At 35.2% G+C, this 14,862-nt stretch overlaps 1 protein-coding gene across 1 annotated transcript in view; it reads right to left on the reverse strand.

Annotated features, from left to right (window-relative positions):
- The window catches only part of SPAG17 (sperm associated antigen 17), a 110,457-nt gene that overhangs the window by 34,715 nt on the left and 60,880 nt on the right, over positions 1 to 14,862 (reverse strand). Inside the window, exons 26-36 of the mRNA XM_058166149.1 lie at positions 13,751 to 14,178; positions 12,898 to 13,024; positions 11,945 to 12,159; positions 11,628 to 11,772; positions 8,875 to 9,029; positions 7,463 to 7,654; positions 6,377 to 6,489; positions 6,130 to 6,260; positions 4,323 to 4,450; positions 2,975 to 3,157; positions 1,591 to 1,704 (exon numbers count right to left, since the gene is read on the reverse strand). Of these exons, the coding sequence (XP_058022132.1) occupies positions 1,591 to 1,704; positions 2,975 to 3,157; positions 4,323 to 4,450; positions 6,130 to 6,260; positions 6,377 to 6,489; positions 7,463 to 7,654; positions 8,875 to 9,029; positions 11,628 to 11,772; positions 11,945 to 12,159; positions 12,898 to 13,024; positions 13,751 to 14,178 (1,931 nt within the window). The remainder of the gene's footprint in view (positions 1 to 1,590; positions 1,705 to 2,974; positions 3,158 to 4,322; positions 4,451 to 6,129; positions 6,261 to 6,376; positions 6,490 to 7,462; positions 7,655 to 8,874; positions 9,030 to 11,627; positions 11,773 to 11,944; positions 12,160 to 12,897; positions 13,025 to 13,750; positions 14,179 to 14,862) is intronic.

A 14,862-nucleotide genomic window follows, 5' to 3' on the forward strand; every position in this document is an offset into this window, starting at 1 on the left:
GTGCTGGGTGGTAGTGTTTAACTAGCAGTTAAAAGGAAGAAACAGCTGCGATCACACATTGCTCCCAGAAGCACGAAGCTGAAGCCTGAAGATGACGAATGAGACTTCGTTGAAACGTTGCCAAGACATTTCCAATTTTACACGGGAGAAAACCCGAACAAGCAAAGACCTACATACAAACACCCGTGAAAACCTCAGAAAACATATATATATATATATATATATATATATATATATATATATATATATATATATATATATATATATATATATATATATATATATATATATATTTAAATTCAAGCCAATTGGTTGTTGTTTATCTCCTCCAAGATAAATTCTAGTTTTCTTGATGGAAATAATTTAGATACTATGGATTTAGACATAATGCACTGATCTCAATCAATCAATCAATGGCTGTTCCAGGGGTGGGTTTCATTTACCTTTGTGATCGGTTCACTCGCATGTTGTTGAGAAATAAAGAAATATTTGCAATTCTCTGACATAGGAACTCATAATTTAAAGATGCCTATAAAAAGCCAGCATCAATATGTGCATAATTTGTATATAATTTTTAAAGAATATTAATCTATGATTAGGTAATAAAAATTACTTCTTGTACTATGTACTTAGAACTAGAACAGCAAATCAGAATCAAGCAATGCATAATTCAGTGGTTCGGGTATAATTATAAACTATGATTTGTTACAAAAAAGTAATTAAGAAAATAGAACATACACACACAAAACTTAAGAATGAGCTAACCACTACTGTAACAATCGTATGGTTGTTTTGACTGTTCTTTTTTGTATAAGTGCATAAATCTAGATACTTTAAATTATTTAAGAATGAGTATGGAGCCAAAATTCAATAGCTGAAGGCTTCCATTTCTCTAGAAAAGGCTGGGCTGAATTTTTTCTTATGGTGAGGAGATGGCTTTCGTGGGATTGTGAAAAGGTTTTCTGTTAAAAAAAAATCTGGTCTCAAAATACCATGCTTCAAACTCTGAAGTACTGTTTGAAAAAAATAGAAATTTGACTGAAAGTCCAATGGACTTATTAGCCCAGTTTCTGGACTAATAAGCCATGGTCTAATATCTCCTAATATTTCATCAGCAACTCTTGCTGGCATTTTCAGAGGTGAAAGTGCTCATTGCCACTGAGTTGACACTGGGCATGAAAACCTGAATCCACTTATTGAAAGTATTGCAAAACTTTCCAATGATCCAACAAATAATACGCACTCATGTTATTACCTATTTCATTACCTATAATGAAACATCTGCAAGAAAACAGCCAAGCTCAGAGAGCACCAAGGACCCCTCATTTCAACCCTGAGCTACAAATATTCTCCTGTACTGATAACAAATAATCTGTTTCACATCTGAAACAGAAATTTCTGTTTCATTCCACATTCCACCCAAATAATTCCATTTGCATTTGTCCATCAAATTTCAATAACTTGACCTTGGGGGTGGTAAGTAAACAGTGTTGTGGGACAGAAGCCACATGTTGCCTGCCTTCAGTGGTTTCCACTTTCACTCCAACTGGAACTGTAAAAAAGTCACAAAGAAAGAAGCACATTTCTCACCATAACCAGCTTGAGAAGGTCTGCAGCATTTTTCTTTTCCTCTTCTGTTCTTGGTTCTTTAATCATTCTTTCTTGCATCTCATCTTCTTGCTTAATTATTTTGTCAATGTATTCCTAACAATGTGACAAATAAGACATACTACTTAACTATTTTATATATAATTTAAAAATATATCTTCATAACCTTCCCATGGGAGGGGTGGGGTGGGGCAGAGAGAGAAGATTTTTCCCCCCAAGCGTTAAAATCCCTAAGGATAATTTCCACTGAACCCAGAGACAGCTACTATTGAGTAAGCCTATTTTATCAGGGTAACTAATAGTAGATATGAAAACTAATATTAAGTAAATAAATATTCATTTCAATATCCTTGCCAAATTTGACTGATTTTCATAATAGTGTTATTTGAGGAAGCCAATGTAGGATTCTTTAAGATGTATCAAGTTGATAATAACTTTATGAAGGGAAATGTCATATATTTGTAATATCTAAAGTAGTATTTTCGTTCATGGTCCTGAAGCATGTTATCTATTTGGTGAGCAGAGACAATCAATATGATCTGCTGTACATTGATCATCTCTCTTTTTATGCCTTCTATTCTTTGTGTTTTTCTTCATATTTCATGTCTCACTTGCTCTCAACTACATTAAAATAGTCTGTTGTCAAAATTGTTTGGGTAGAAATTCACAAGGCATTTTAATTTTGAACACCTTTTAAATACAAATTTTGTATTTCTGCATTCTTCCAGAATAATTTGAGTATGCTTGATTTTTATGGTGGACCCAGGAGTGAAATGCTCCCAGTTCTGACCAGATCTTGCAATCTGGTAGCAATCATGACCGGTGATTTGGCGATCCGGTAGTGATCGCCGAACAATCGGCGCCACCCGCCACCCATGTGCAGGTTTTGTACATGTGCAGGTTTTGCGCATGCGCAGAAGGTCTGCGCGCATATGTGATACGGTGTGTGGACTTCCGAGCCGGTAAGGAAGGTAAGTAGATTTCACTTCTGGGTGGACCAATACATCCAGAGTCATAAGCACACATTCTATTCTGCTCATAGAGGAAATAAATGGCTAAGAAAACAAAGAAATTATGTTGGGTTTTTGGAACACACACTTTTATCCATGCCTAAATCTTACTATCTGTCTGAAATATATGCTCATTTCTGTTCTGGTACATCAGCAAATCCCACCCGTCTTCCATTTGCCCTATTATCAAACACCAAAACTGTTTCTGCCTTCCTTCCCACCATTCCAGCCCTTTCATGTACCTAATGGTTAAATATTTTTCAGTAGTTTCTTCCTTTTCTCAAAAAAGCAAATTATTTTTTATTTTTAAGAAAAACATGAGTCACCTATTTGTATATTGGCAGACTTCACTTTACCTTGACAGAAGATTGCAATTTGTGTCTTAATTCATCACTAACTGGTTCATACTGAATTAGTCGACGAATTTGGAGCACATTTGGACATTTTTTTATAGGTGCAGGAGAAACTGCTAATTCCTTGAACTCAATGCATAGGCCTTTCCAAGCATGCATTCCAAATGGAGGGCCAGGAGTCTTTCTCTGAATCCAGATGACAAAGGAAAAAGGAAATGGGTGCTTATTATGTAATTCTATTGAAATTTCTTCTACATAACAGCATATGATCAAATCAAATGTCAGCCAGAGACAGGAATGCTTACTATTTACAGAACAGGTATTACATTTTGATGTAAGTAAATTTAGAAAACTGAAATTACAACCAGTCCTCACCTACTGCAATAGTGGAATTGGCAAATTTATTGTTAAGCAGCAGAGTAATTATGCATAATGTCATGTGACTACATCGATGGCAGTTCTAGTAGTGATGGTTAAGTGAAGCACCACAGGTTGTAAATTGCAACGCCATGTGACTTCTTGCAGGCTTTCCCACTGACTTTGCTTGATGGAAGCTGGCTGTTATGGTTGCAAATGATGATCAATAGTGACAGCACTTTGGTCAATAGCAATAGCGTTCATGTGACAAGGACTGGTTGTAATTCTCTATTTTCAGCATCAAGCAAGTTCGAACAGTCAGCGAACTAGTATGCAAGGACAACCTGTACTGATTTTGAGACCAAGGTTGTTACAGGATGTTGTAATCACAAGTACATTAAAATGTGTTTTATAAGTAGTTCAAATAAACAATGTAAGCAACAGCTCTTGGAAGATAAATAAAGAATCAGATGCTATTAGTAAGAAGGACTGCACTCTTCTTGTTTTCTTCTTTTAGTCTTATATGCATTACCACTGGACAAAAGAAAACTACAACAAATCACTGTCTATTCCTATGATTTTTTTCTTTGTTCTTGTAAATTAGAATGTGATTAAAATTCTGAATTTGTCAGAAACTAATACTTTGTTTATTTCACTTATTAAGCTTCTTGGCCAACCAGATGCCAATGAAATTGGCAGAAACATCCAAGGGTACAGTGACAATCTACAAGATGACAGAGTGGGATGTGATAGTACAATCCTCATCCTTTTTGTGCATGCATGTGATGTCAACATATACACAAAAGGTGAAAGCTCAGATTAAAATATCATACTCGCTATTGTGCAGATTTTGACATAGACACATCCCTACAGATGCAGCTGGAAACAAGGCTTAAAAGAAAAAAAGTGAAAAGAAAATGTAGTATCACTTAAAAAATCAAAAGTGTCATATCATAGTCACATATTGAAAGAAACAGATGTGAAAACTATCTACCTCAACAGGAGGAAAGTTTTCCCAATCTCTGGACTGGAGATTATAAGGAACAATGGTGTCAGAGTCTTTTTTCATTATCCATTGAGATACTTCAGTCAAAGGGCAAAGAACAGTAATGCTTAGGATTCCTGTTTTGAAAGATGAGGGAAAATTTGGGAATGCAAGAATATACAGATAGCTGCTTGTACTGTGGAATATTTGTATAAGGCTACTTCTCCTTATTAATAGAAATAAATAATATAAATAAATATTAAAATCAAGTTCAATATGTGCTCCCAGTTCAGAAACTCTAATGGCTTTTCAGTACCACTCCACCCTTTTCAAGCCTTAAAAAATACATAGTATGGAAAATAATAGTTGCAAGCCAGATTTTAATACTATCTGGTATTAAAACTACATGGACAATAGTCTGTGCTCCAAATTGCAGATGGTACAAAAGTATTTGTATTTTTATTTTTCTAAACATTCCCTAAAACAAATAGAAGGCCCAAAGTGTCAAGTACCCATAATTACATCTCAGAAATTGTTGTGGCTCCAGCCTCCGAACCTGGCCCCATGCCCGAAAGTGACTCTGAGAGTGAGGGGGAAGGGCCGGTAAGGCTTACCTCAGGACCACCGATTCCTTTGGCCCGGCTCCAGGAGCCAGAACCAGGCCAGTCGGAGGACGTAATGAGGCCGACATCCCCTGATTCCTCCCTTCCTCAGGCTACGCCTACAGACGCAGCTGATAATCATACCAATCAAGCCTGGATCGATCCATGCTTCAGAAGATTAGAGAGGCGGTGTCATCAAAGGGAAGGGTGGGGCAGGAGCCCCACCCCACAGGATATATAAAGAGTTTTGGGACTGCTCTCAGTTCCACGGGAAGCAAATTAGCTGAACCCGTGTCGAAGTGAGCTGAAGTCTTAATCTGTTTGAACTTTTTGGCAGGCGGCTGCGTTTTCTCGGCCAGGACTGATAGCAGCTGTGTATCCACTGGCTGTAGGCCAGCTCATTACTCCAAAGTGAGGACGGAGACAGAACAGAAATTTTTCAAAATACTCATACAACCATAGTAACAGCACCATATATTTCTGTGATATTAAAAAACAATATTTGAAAATAATGTAACATAAAGGTGAAGGATTAAGAAGTCTTCCTAAAACTATTTTCAGTTCAACTTAAACATGGAAATGTTACTGTCAAGCATGGAAATCAGGAAACCCAGGCAGTTCAAATGAATATAAGGATTTATTGCAAGCTCTCAACAAGAACCTGAATGGTGAAAGCAAATTGATAGTAGATAAGAGTAAATGAAATTCAAGATGGACTGGACTTAAAGCTCTTGTGAGCATGAAGAGACTTGAAACTGATGACATGTTAGACTTCTCCCTCAGACTCAACCTGGTCATCTCCTATAGTTGCATTAAGTATTACTATAGTAATATACACTGTATAGCAGTGATGGCAAACCTTTTCGGCATCTGTGATCGTCAAGCGCGCATGCATGCAAGAAACCCAGAAGACAAACAGGCAAGCCTGTGCGTGCTGGGCGACATGGCTCCGCATGCCACTTTGGGCACACGTGCCATAGGTTCGCCATCACAGCTGTATAGCAAATTGGAACATTTAATAAAAATGCTAAAAGTAATTTTGAAACTAGCACATGAATTGTTCTTATATGCATATATACATTTACAACAAAACTGTATCTGTCTCTATTCAGAGGAACCCTGCTTTAAGGTTTGCTTATTAACATGCCAAAATCAAACACTAAAGTAAGGATCAGAGAAACAAGAGAAATCTCTGTGAAATGGTGCATTCCTACCTGGGCATTCTTGTATTGCTTCCCGAAGAACAGTCATAGTGGGGTGACCATATGCCATTGCCAGATATTCTTCTGTACTTTTGGTGCGGAGGAGTTCAGTTCCTGAGCCATCCGCGTGGACAATGAAGAATCTAGATCATCAGTACCACAAATGAGATCAATTCAATTATGCAAAGCAAATTAAAAAAAATAATTCCATACAAATTATTTGACAAATACAATTAAGCAATATTTATGCACAACATACCTGGGTGTATGTTCCCCATATATCACAGGAGTCTGAATTTCTGTGGGTTCAATAACTTTGTTCTCAATATCAACGGTAGGAATGAATGTAGAGGTGGTACCATCAGCCATGACCTGCAAAAGAAAAGAAATACTTTTTCTTAATTATCCTTTTCCAAGTTCCTTCTGCATACTATCCAGAGGAGAAGAGTTGGAAAATGAGACAAAGCCCTAATCAGTCAATTTTGTGTCCAATGTGGAATTAGTTGCCAGAACCAGCTCACAAGTAGGTTGGCAGAGAGGTAAGTGGCTTTTGCTGAATGGGGGAGGATAAAAAATGGTTTCTTTCCAGTGCTAATAGATAATACTAAAATTATTTTTTTAAAAAAAGAAATGAAGCTGCCAGTGCAGAGTACAACATATAGGTTCTGAAATTTCTGGAATGAGATTATCTCAAGTAATTTTGGCCTAGGTATATTAATTGTCTATATGTCAGCTTTGGAAGCCATATTAGGCCAGAAGCTTCCGTGCTGCCACTTTCTCCTGTGTGGGAAAGTAGGAGGGGGGATTTAGTAGAGGGGTTGCCATTAGATATAATAAGCATTCTTCCTGCCGGTCAAGGTCAAGCTGGTCCTGCATCTGGAGAAGGAGTGGTCGGAGTGATGTCTCGAGATGGGATGGTTGGCGATTGGAACATGTGATTGACTGCGGAGTCGGGGTGGTTTTGGAGTTTTTGATTTACTGAGGTAAAACCCGGATCTCTCAGATTCGGATTTTTCCAGATGTGCCAGTTTACCTATCCTAGTAAAAGAACTTTGAAAGATGAGTGCTTTGGAGTTTTTAATTGGTGAGGGGTTTTTCTGGAAAGCTGACACTATATTTCAGATTCGTAAATTGATGAAATATCAGTTATGGCCTAGGGGAAATGAATTTTGGATTATACAGGAGCAAAGTATGTCCTTAAGAAAAAAAAATCTTCATTTGTATGATATTCAAGTTATGCATTTTTAAATATATCACAATTTATAGTTAATCCATTAAGAATTTTTAAAACAAATTATATGGAAAAAAGCATTAAATAATTTGAACATTAATCTTTCCATTTTACCTTGAAAATATTTCCTGTGAGGTCTGTCATCTCACAAACAATCTTTGAATTGTGTTTCATAATGTATTTCCCTACATACTGGTTCTCATCAGTGGAAATCAGTTCACTATCATTTTTTTCAAACATCTCTGGCGAGTAAACAGCAGAGTAATTTTCATCGATGAAGAGGGAACCTTTGTTTATGGGTAAAATCTACCACAATAAAGGAAGACATTTAGAAAACTCGGTCTTTAATGCTTCAGAGGTCTTTAATATTTGTAACTAGTGAGCACATTTGTAATTTACGGAATTAACAGAAAAACAGAATAACAGTTGGAAGGGATCTTGGAGATCTTCTAGTCCAACTCCCTGCTCAAGTAGGAAACCCTATAACGTTTCAGACAAGTGGCTGTCTAGTCACTTCTTAAAAGCCTCCAGCAATAAATCACCCACAATTTCTGATGGCAAGACATTCCACTGATGAATTGTTCTGTCAGTACATTTCTCCTTAGTTGTAGGTTGTTTCTCTTCTTGAGTTGTTTCCATCCATTGTATCTTGTCCTGCCTTCAGGTGCTTTGGAGAATAGCTTGGCTCACTCTTACTTGTGGTAGCCCCTCAAATATTGGAACACTGCTATCATATCACCTCTAGTCCTTCTTTTCATTAAACTAGACCTAACCAAATTCTGCAACAGTTCCTCATTTGTTTTAGCTACCAGTCCCCTAATCATCTTTGTTGCTCTTCTCTGCACTCTTTCCAGTGCAGAAAAGAATATTATGGATGTGTGATAGAACTATTACCATGATGTGCATGTGGTTCAGAAAAAAGTAATGTCATCAAAATATTGAGGACCAAATTAAAAAAAAATATCTAATTCACAGCAGGCAACTGGTGAAACTCAGAGAAAGATTCTCCATATTACACAAGAATAAGAAAACAAAACATACATCAGGTCAAAACAAAACCACTGGCAAAAAATACACTATACCAAAAACATACAAGTCAGCTAAACAAGGAAAAACTTCTATATAAATACACTAAACAAATACAATATAAATATCCAGTAGATATTCCTTCTAGCTGTCTTAAAAGCATTCTTGCAAATAAAGACTGTGTTGGAGGCTACCTCTTCCTAATATGGCATTTACAAAGAAACCTAGTATTATAAGAGGAGTGTATCTATAAGGCACTATAGGAAGCCTGACTACAATCAGGAGTGATTTCTTATTTGGCATAATTCTCACTCTTTGTGTGTGTGTGTGCTTTTCCCTGTCTAGAGTAATCATTTCACCAGTGTTAGTTTCAGGAGCTGTATATTAATTGCTTTGCATAGCAATGGTTAGTTTGATTTACTTAAATTGGAAGAACTGAAAAACCTAGAATACTGAGATAAAGGAGTTTGAAGCTCGACAGATCTTTGTTTCCAACTAACCTGGTATGTTCCTTGTGGCTTGGATATAACTGAAGTGCCATCAGCAAAAATGGCACAACAAGTGCTGTCCTCAGAGTTTGTTAGGACTGTTGCAAAGTGTGGGTTTTCGATACGCATGCATTTCACCTTCCTTGTGGTGGTTTGAGGGTAACTCTCTATGAAAGAAAAGACAACCCATGTTAAAAAAGCATTTATATTGAACAATGTATATTTGTGGAAGAAGACAAAAGTTTTCTCTCAAAAACAGGCTAATTTAATCTTATTCCATTTTGGACTATAATCCAAATGATCAAGAAATATTGGAGTTATACTCCATCGTTTGGAGAGAAACATTGTGATGAAACAATGCTTCTCATTTGTTCAACTTGTTAACGATGGGAACAGGAAGTGGCTGAGGAAGTGCCTGAGCATGGTGGGGAGGCTGCTGCACGGCCTGTGAGGATGGGCAGATGACTGGGGAGATATGGAGTGTGCAGGTTTAAAAAATAGAAATAGGCAATCACCAAACTTTATGGTTGCTTGGGATAGTTTTAAAACATATATTTAGAACTTTTGTTATCCATTCTACAAATGTATTCCTACCACCATTGGGAGAACTTAGATCTTGGAACAGAGAAAATATTAAAGATCGGCTTTTTAAAAAGGATGCTAATAAAGATGCTATTGTAAATTTTCACCTTGATTTTATCATTATATTGTTTATATATATATATATATATATATAATATATATATTATATTGTCCTATTGTTTTTCTTTTCTTTTCTTCTTCCTATATATATATTGATGCTTATACCTCCTAATATTTACTCATATATATGTTTATATACTATACAATCCTTTTTATATGATGTTGTGACAAAATAAATAAATAAATAAATAAATAAAAACACAGAAGCCTCTCCCAGTACCCTGTTAACATAACAAATGTTTCACTGAGAAAGATTTTAACATCCCTTCATCTGTAGACCATGCCCCCACATATCTTGAAGATTTTCTAAGCTCCCTGTGGAACAACACCTCTGTCCTTGTAGTGCTGGCCAAGTGGAGGACATTATCTATTATATTTTTCATTGCCTATTTACAATGAAATCAGGGTCAAATGGTAAACTCAAGGGCCCTGACCTTGAAAAAATGAATTATCTCCTTGTAGACGTGTTTGCAACTGTCAGCAAACAAGTGGCTACTTTTGCTCAACTGTCATTTAAATTTAGAAATAAATATTTAAGTTCTTAGTTGTAACTTTGGCTTTATTTTATTGTAACCTTTTTACATCTAATACTTCCGCTACTCTATTGTATAGTTTTATAGTTTTATTGTTATTTTATGGCATTCCTATGTTATGATCTATGGTTACAACAATCTTTCTTATTTCTTACTATTTTTAGAACTGGATTATTGAATATGCAATATGAAAGAAAAAAATAATAATCAGAATTCCCTGAACTTTAATATACATTATTTGGACCTGCAAATGATTGTCTCTTTCTTGTTTAATATTTGTATTTTTATCCATAAAATGTTGAGAAGAGTTTTAAATATATGAACCTCATGTGCAATCATATACGTAAATTATTCGGAATTCATCAATTTCAAATTTTGTCAATTGAGAAATCATGGGTATATCAAGTTTGAGGCATTGTGGAGAATACATAAGGTACGAATAAAAAAAATAGAACACCCTATAAAAAAATTCTAAATTGAAGAAGTGTATTCATTTTCAGGCTTCATGTAGTTCTTTATAGATGCAAAATGGAAAGTATTAAATGTGATTCTATGTGGTAAAGATTTAATCTGATGTTCAAAATATGGCATAGTATTTTATTGTTTTACAGTATATTTTGTTTTTGTATGTTTTTCCTTTATTTTATTCTGTATTTATAGCAGCAAAACAATATTTAATAAAGTTAAAAAGAATAATATAAACCCATGCCTGATTAACTGGTTCCTGCAACTGATCCTGACAATGGAATAAAAATAATCTCTGTGTGTGCATGTGCACGCACATGCATGATATAGTGTGCATGAGTTCTTTAATTTGATGCAAGTATTACGGTGCATGTGGTGAACAGACCAAAAGCCAATCTTTCACACAGACAAATCAGTATGTAAAACAGCTTATTGTACTTTGAATTCCCTGATTTGAAAAATACATTTTTGAACAAATAAGTAAATACTTGAAGTTTTTCTCCAGTTTGAATTTTAATCTTACTGAAATACTTCCTTTCTTACCTCGCAGCCACATACCCAGGTACTTGTGAGGTGCTACAGGGGAAGACGTTTAATAATATTTTTTTAAAAATTAGGAAAAAAAGAGTTCCCAAATTAATAACTGCCAGCCTTAATTATAAATGAAACAGGAAGTTTTTTGCCCACTATTAGGTTCTGCATGTTGCAAATAAATTGGAGAATTTGATCAGCATAAATATTTGGCAAAAGCATAGCATGAAGAAAGCTGCTATGAAGAACAGTAATAGCTGTAGCTCTCAATGTGATTTATTTATGTACCATATCTGCAAGAATAAGTGAAAAGCCAGGAATTTTTCTTGTTCACTAATCTTAGATATAGCCTCAACTTTAGATGAAGAATCTACCAGTATATAAAGAAATGAATTAACTGCACTTAATCACTGAAAAGTGATTAAACTCATATTATAATATAATATAATAAAGTAATGAAAAATTAAAGCCATAAGTATTTGAAATTATCAACCACCTCTCTTACATTAACATATTACTATCTAAAAATGATACCTGCTTCTTCACTGTCATTAGAAGAAACAATTTCCACGCAGTCCTGGAAGAGGGTGCTTATTCTGGTGCCATCAGCATGATCTACTATTCGGGTTCCATCTGTTTTCTCCACCATTAATACTTTATCTTCTCTCATTACCATTACCTAGAATATCATATTATCAATGAAGTGTCACAAATGAATTAAGTGCTCAGCAAACGTGTCAGAATGTTTTAATACAAACATAGGAAATGTAGATTTGATCTTTTAAATTCTGAAAATGGATTGTATCACTTATAAAGGCATCAGGAAACTGAACTTATAAACAAAACAGTACCGTTCCATTAACTGGATCAGTGGCCTGGTAAGACAAGAGTGGTTTCAGGTCAAGCTTTTCGATTCCCTTGGTACCTATCTGAATGCCTAATGGGGTAGTCGTTATCCAGGTGCCAGCAAAGGCATCAGTAGATTGTTCAGGTTCAGGCAGATGTTCTTCAGCAATTGTTTCAATAGCTTCATTTTTTCCTGAAAGCAGACCTTTAGTATTTTTTCCTAGAAAATCAGAAGAAAATGAGATTTATTCATACACTGAGATAACATTCTAAGTACTTCATTATGTGAAGGTCAGCTAAAGTGCCAACATGTATTTTTCCAATTAACCATCTAACCACAAAACGTGGGCACTGGAAGACTTATTCCTTCGTTGCTACTCTTTGATTGTCAAAAGACGGAACTGTTTTTCATTAAACCTACCTACTCCTAAAGACAAGGATACAGACACAGAAATTGTTTGTAAGTAAATCATAACCAGAGATTTTCAGCTCCATGGAATCCTATGGCTCCATGATCAAGAGCAAAATAATAATAATAATTTTCCACAGACAATTTAGATTCTGATCTCGAAATCTTTGACTTCCAGACTCAAGACTAAGGACTTTTAAGAAGAGATTTGTTTCCAAGGATTCTTGAGGGATCTGGGATTTTGTTTAGACTTTCAATTGTCAGCCCATTTCTTTGGAGAGGAATAATATTGGGTAAATGCATCTTACAGCTGTTGGAGAATATGTGACATTATTTTTATAGAGGCACAAATATTGAAGATGATTCTTTGCATTATGGATTGCACAGCCTATTCTACAGAACAATGTGATATAATATATTACATAAAGTACTATAATTATCCAACATTATATTATTTTACCCGATAACATTTGTTTGTTTGTTTGTTTGTTTGTTTGTTTGACTTCTTCAACTTCAACTTCTTCCTCAGTCCGGGGTTATATGACTTACTGCTTTTTTTGGTGTTTGTCTCCAGAATGGGTGTGATCTCTGTATGAGGTGTGCTGGGTGGAGGTGGAGGTGGGATCACAGGGCCAGAATCTGGACTCCTAATCACTGTGCCATCAGCAAAGAGTATCTTAAAACAGCAAAGCAAAATGTGATGTTGATCAGCTACAAAGATATGCAGTACAGCAGATATAGTTCAGATTAAAAAAAATGACCAAAACATGTAAAAAACTCAAGAAGTTTTATACTTGGATTAAACATTTCTACAGACTTATATTTACATTTGTATAAAACAGTTCTATAGAGTTCATCTATAGATCCCTTCCAACTCTGTTATTCTGTTAAATCTCTACTATTGACCTCACCCCATTCCTAAGAGGACCATAAAGGGCGTGCATAAGAGCACAAACGTGCCTACTGTTCCTGTCCTATTGTTTTTCTTTTTTTCTACTTATATATATATATATGCTTATACCTCCTCATATTTCTTCATATATATGTTTATATACGATATAATCTTTTTTGTGTGATGCTTATGTATGTTGTTATGACGAAATAAAAAAATAAAAAAAATACTCAATAATTAAACTTCCTCAGTGGCCACATTTCATACTGAAAAATGACTGAAACCATTTGGAAACATTAGCAAAGCACTGTGGCTTCTCCATGTGCATCTAAACCAAGAGAAAAATAATTATTAATACAGAAAAAAACATACAATGCAGGGATATATATTCACACATAAGTAATACCTTATCATTATTTGAGGTGAAGTCTATTTTAGTGTCTTATGATTCAGTCAGGATTGAATTCAGTAACAAAAAGTGAATTTACATTCAACACTAAATGAATATACCTGAGTGGATCCATCTATCATATACTTTACAACAGTCCCTTGTCGTGTTATTACTCTTGATACTTCTTGCTCTATTGGGTTCTTCACTGTTTTGTGAAGTTGCAACTGCTTTACTCTTTGTGGATAACTCTGCCTAATAAATATTTCAAAAGGAGATTCCTTGTCCATATTGTTATCCTCTGTTTCCATCTCAGCCTTGCTGTCCCTGGCAGTCTCATTCCTGATGGTGAGAGCTGCTCCAGAGTCAACACTGGCTCTGGCATTGATTGTCTTGTCTCCATTGTCTTTAGCTAAGGGTTCATGGGGATGAGCCTGCTTTTCTTTGCTGTCCTCTGTTTTGATTTCTTCCAGCTTGACTTCACCTGATTTAGTTTCATCTGTTTTGCTTTCTTCATCATCGTTCTTGTCTTTCTCTCCTTTTTCCTCACCTTTTACATATCAAAAGAATTTTGTTAGTCAGTTAAAATGATTACAGTAACAGTAGTATACGGAAACTTGTGGGCTTACCAATGTTACAAAATGTAAAACCTGGAAACCCAGTAAGTATGATACAAATACTGACCCAAATGTATGTTTATACCTCATGGTATGAAAGGTCAGTCAGAAAGGAAATGCAGTAGTTCAATTTTTTAAATGTATACTATGTATACATAAATGTATACTACAAATGCTCTATTCATATTTATTTTAATCCTGCAAATTAATACTTTTACCATTAGTGCCATTAGCTCTACTTGTTACCATAAATTGAACAGAATGCCACCACAGTAAAATCAAACTCAAGCCTTTTCAGTAATTAGATATAATATTTTTTAATTGCAGGGAAAACCGTCCCAGGCCAGAATTCTATCTGATTTAGAAGATAAAATGTGATTTTTTTTCCCTGATTCAGATATCCTTAGATGTAAATTTATTCTAGCTGAATTGGGGTACTTTCCCATTCAGAGCTTTAATAGAAAATATGTCACCATCCCCGCATAGTTGAACTAAAAACCTAAGTAGATCTGGTTCATCATAAGTTTACTATATTTCCTGCTTGCCTTCAGTTTGCTTACTAAAGGATATTTTAGTCACTAAAGCTAATATTGCTTTTTGTGTGGACTAAAAAGCTT

The sequence above is a fragment of the Ahaetulla prasina genome, chromosome 2 (assembly GCF_028640845.1).
Source record: "Ahaetulla prasina isolate Xishuangbanna chromosome 2, ASM2864084v1, whole genome shotgun sequence".
Classification (NCBI taxonomy): domain Eukaryota; kingdom Metazoa; phylum Chordata; class Lepidosauria; order Squamata; family Colubridae; genus Ahaetulla; species Ahaetulla prasina.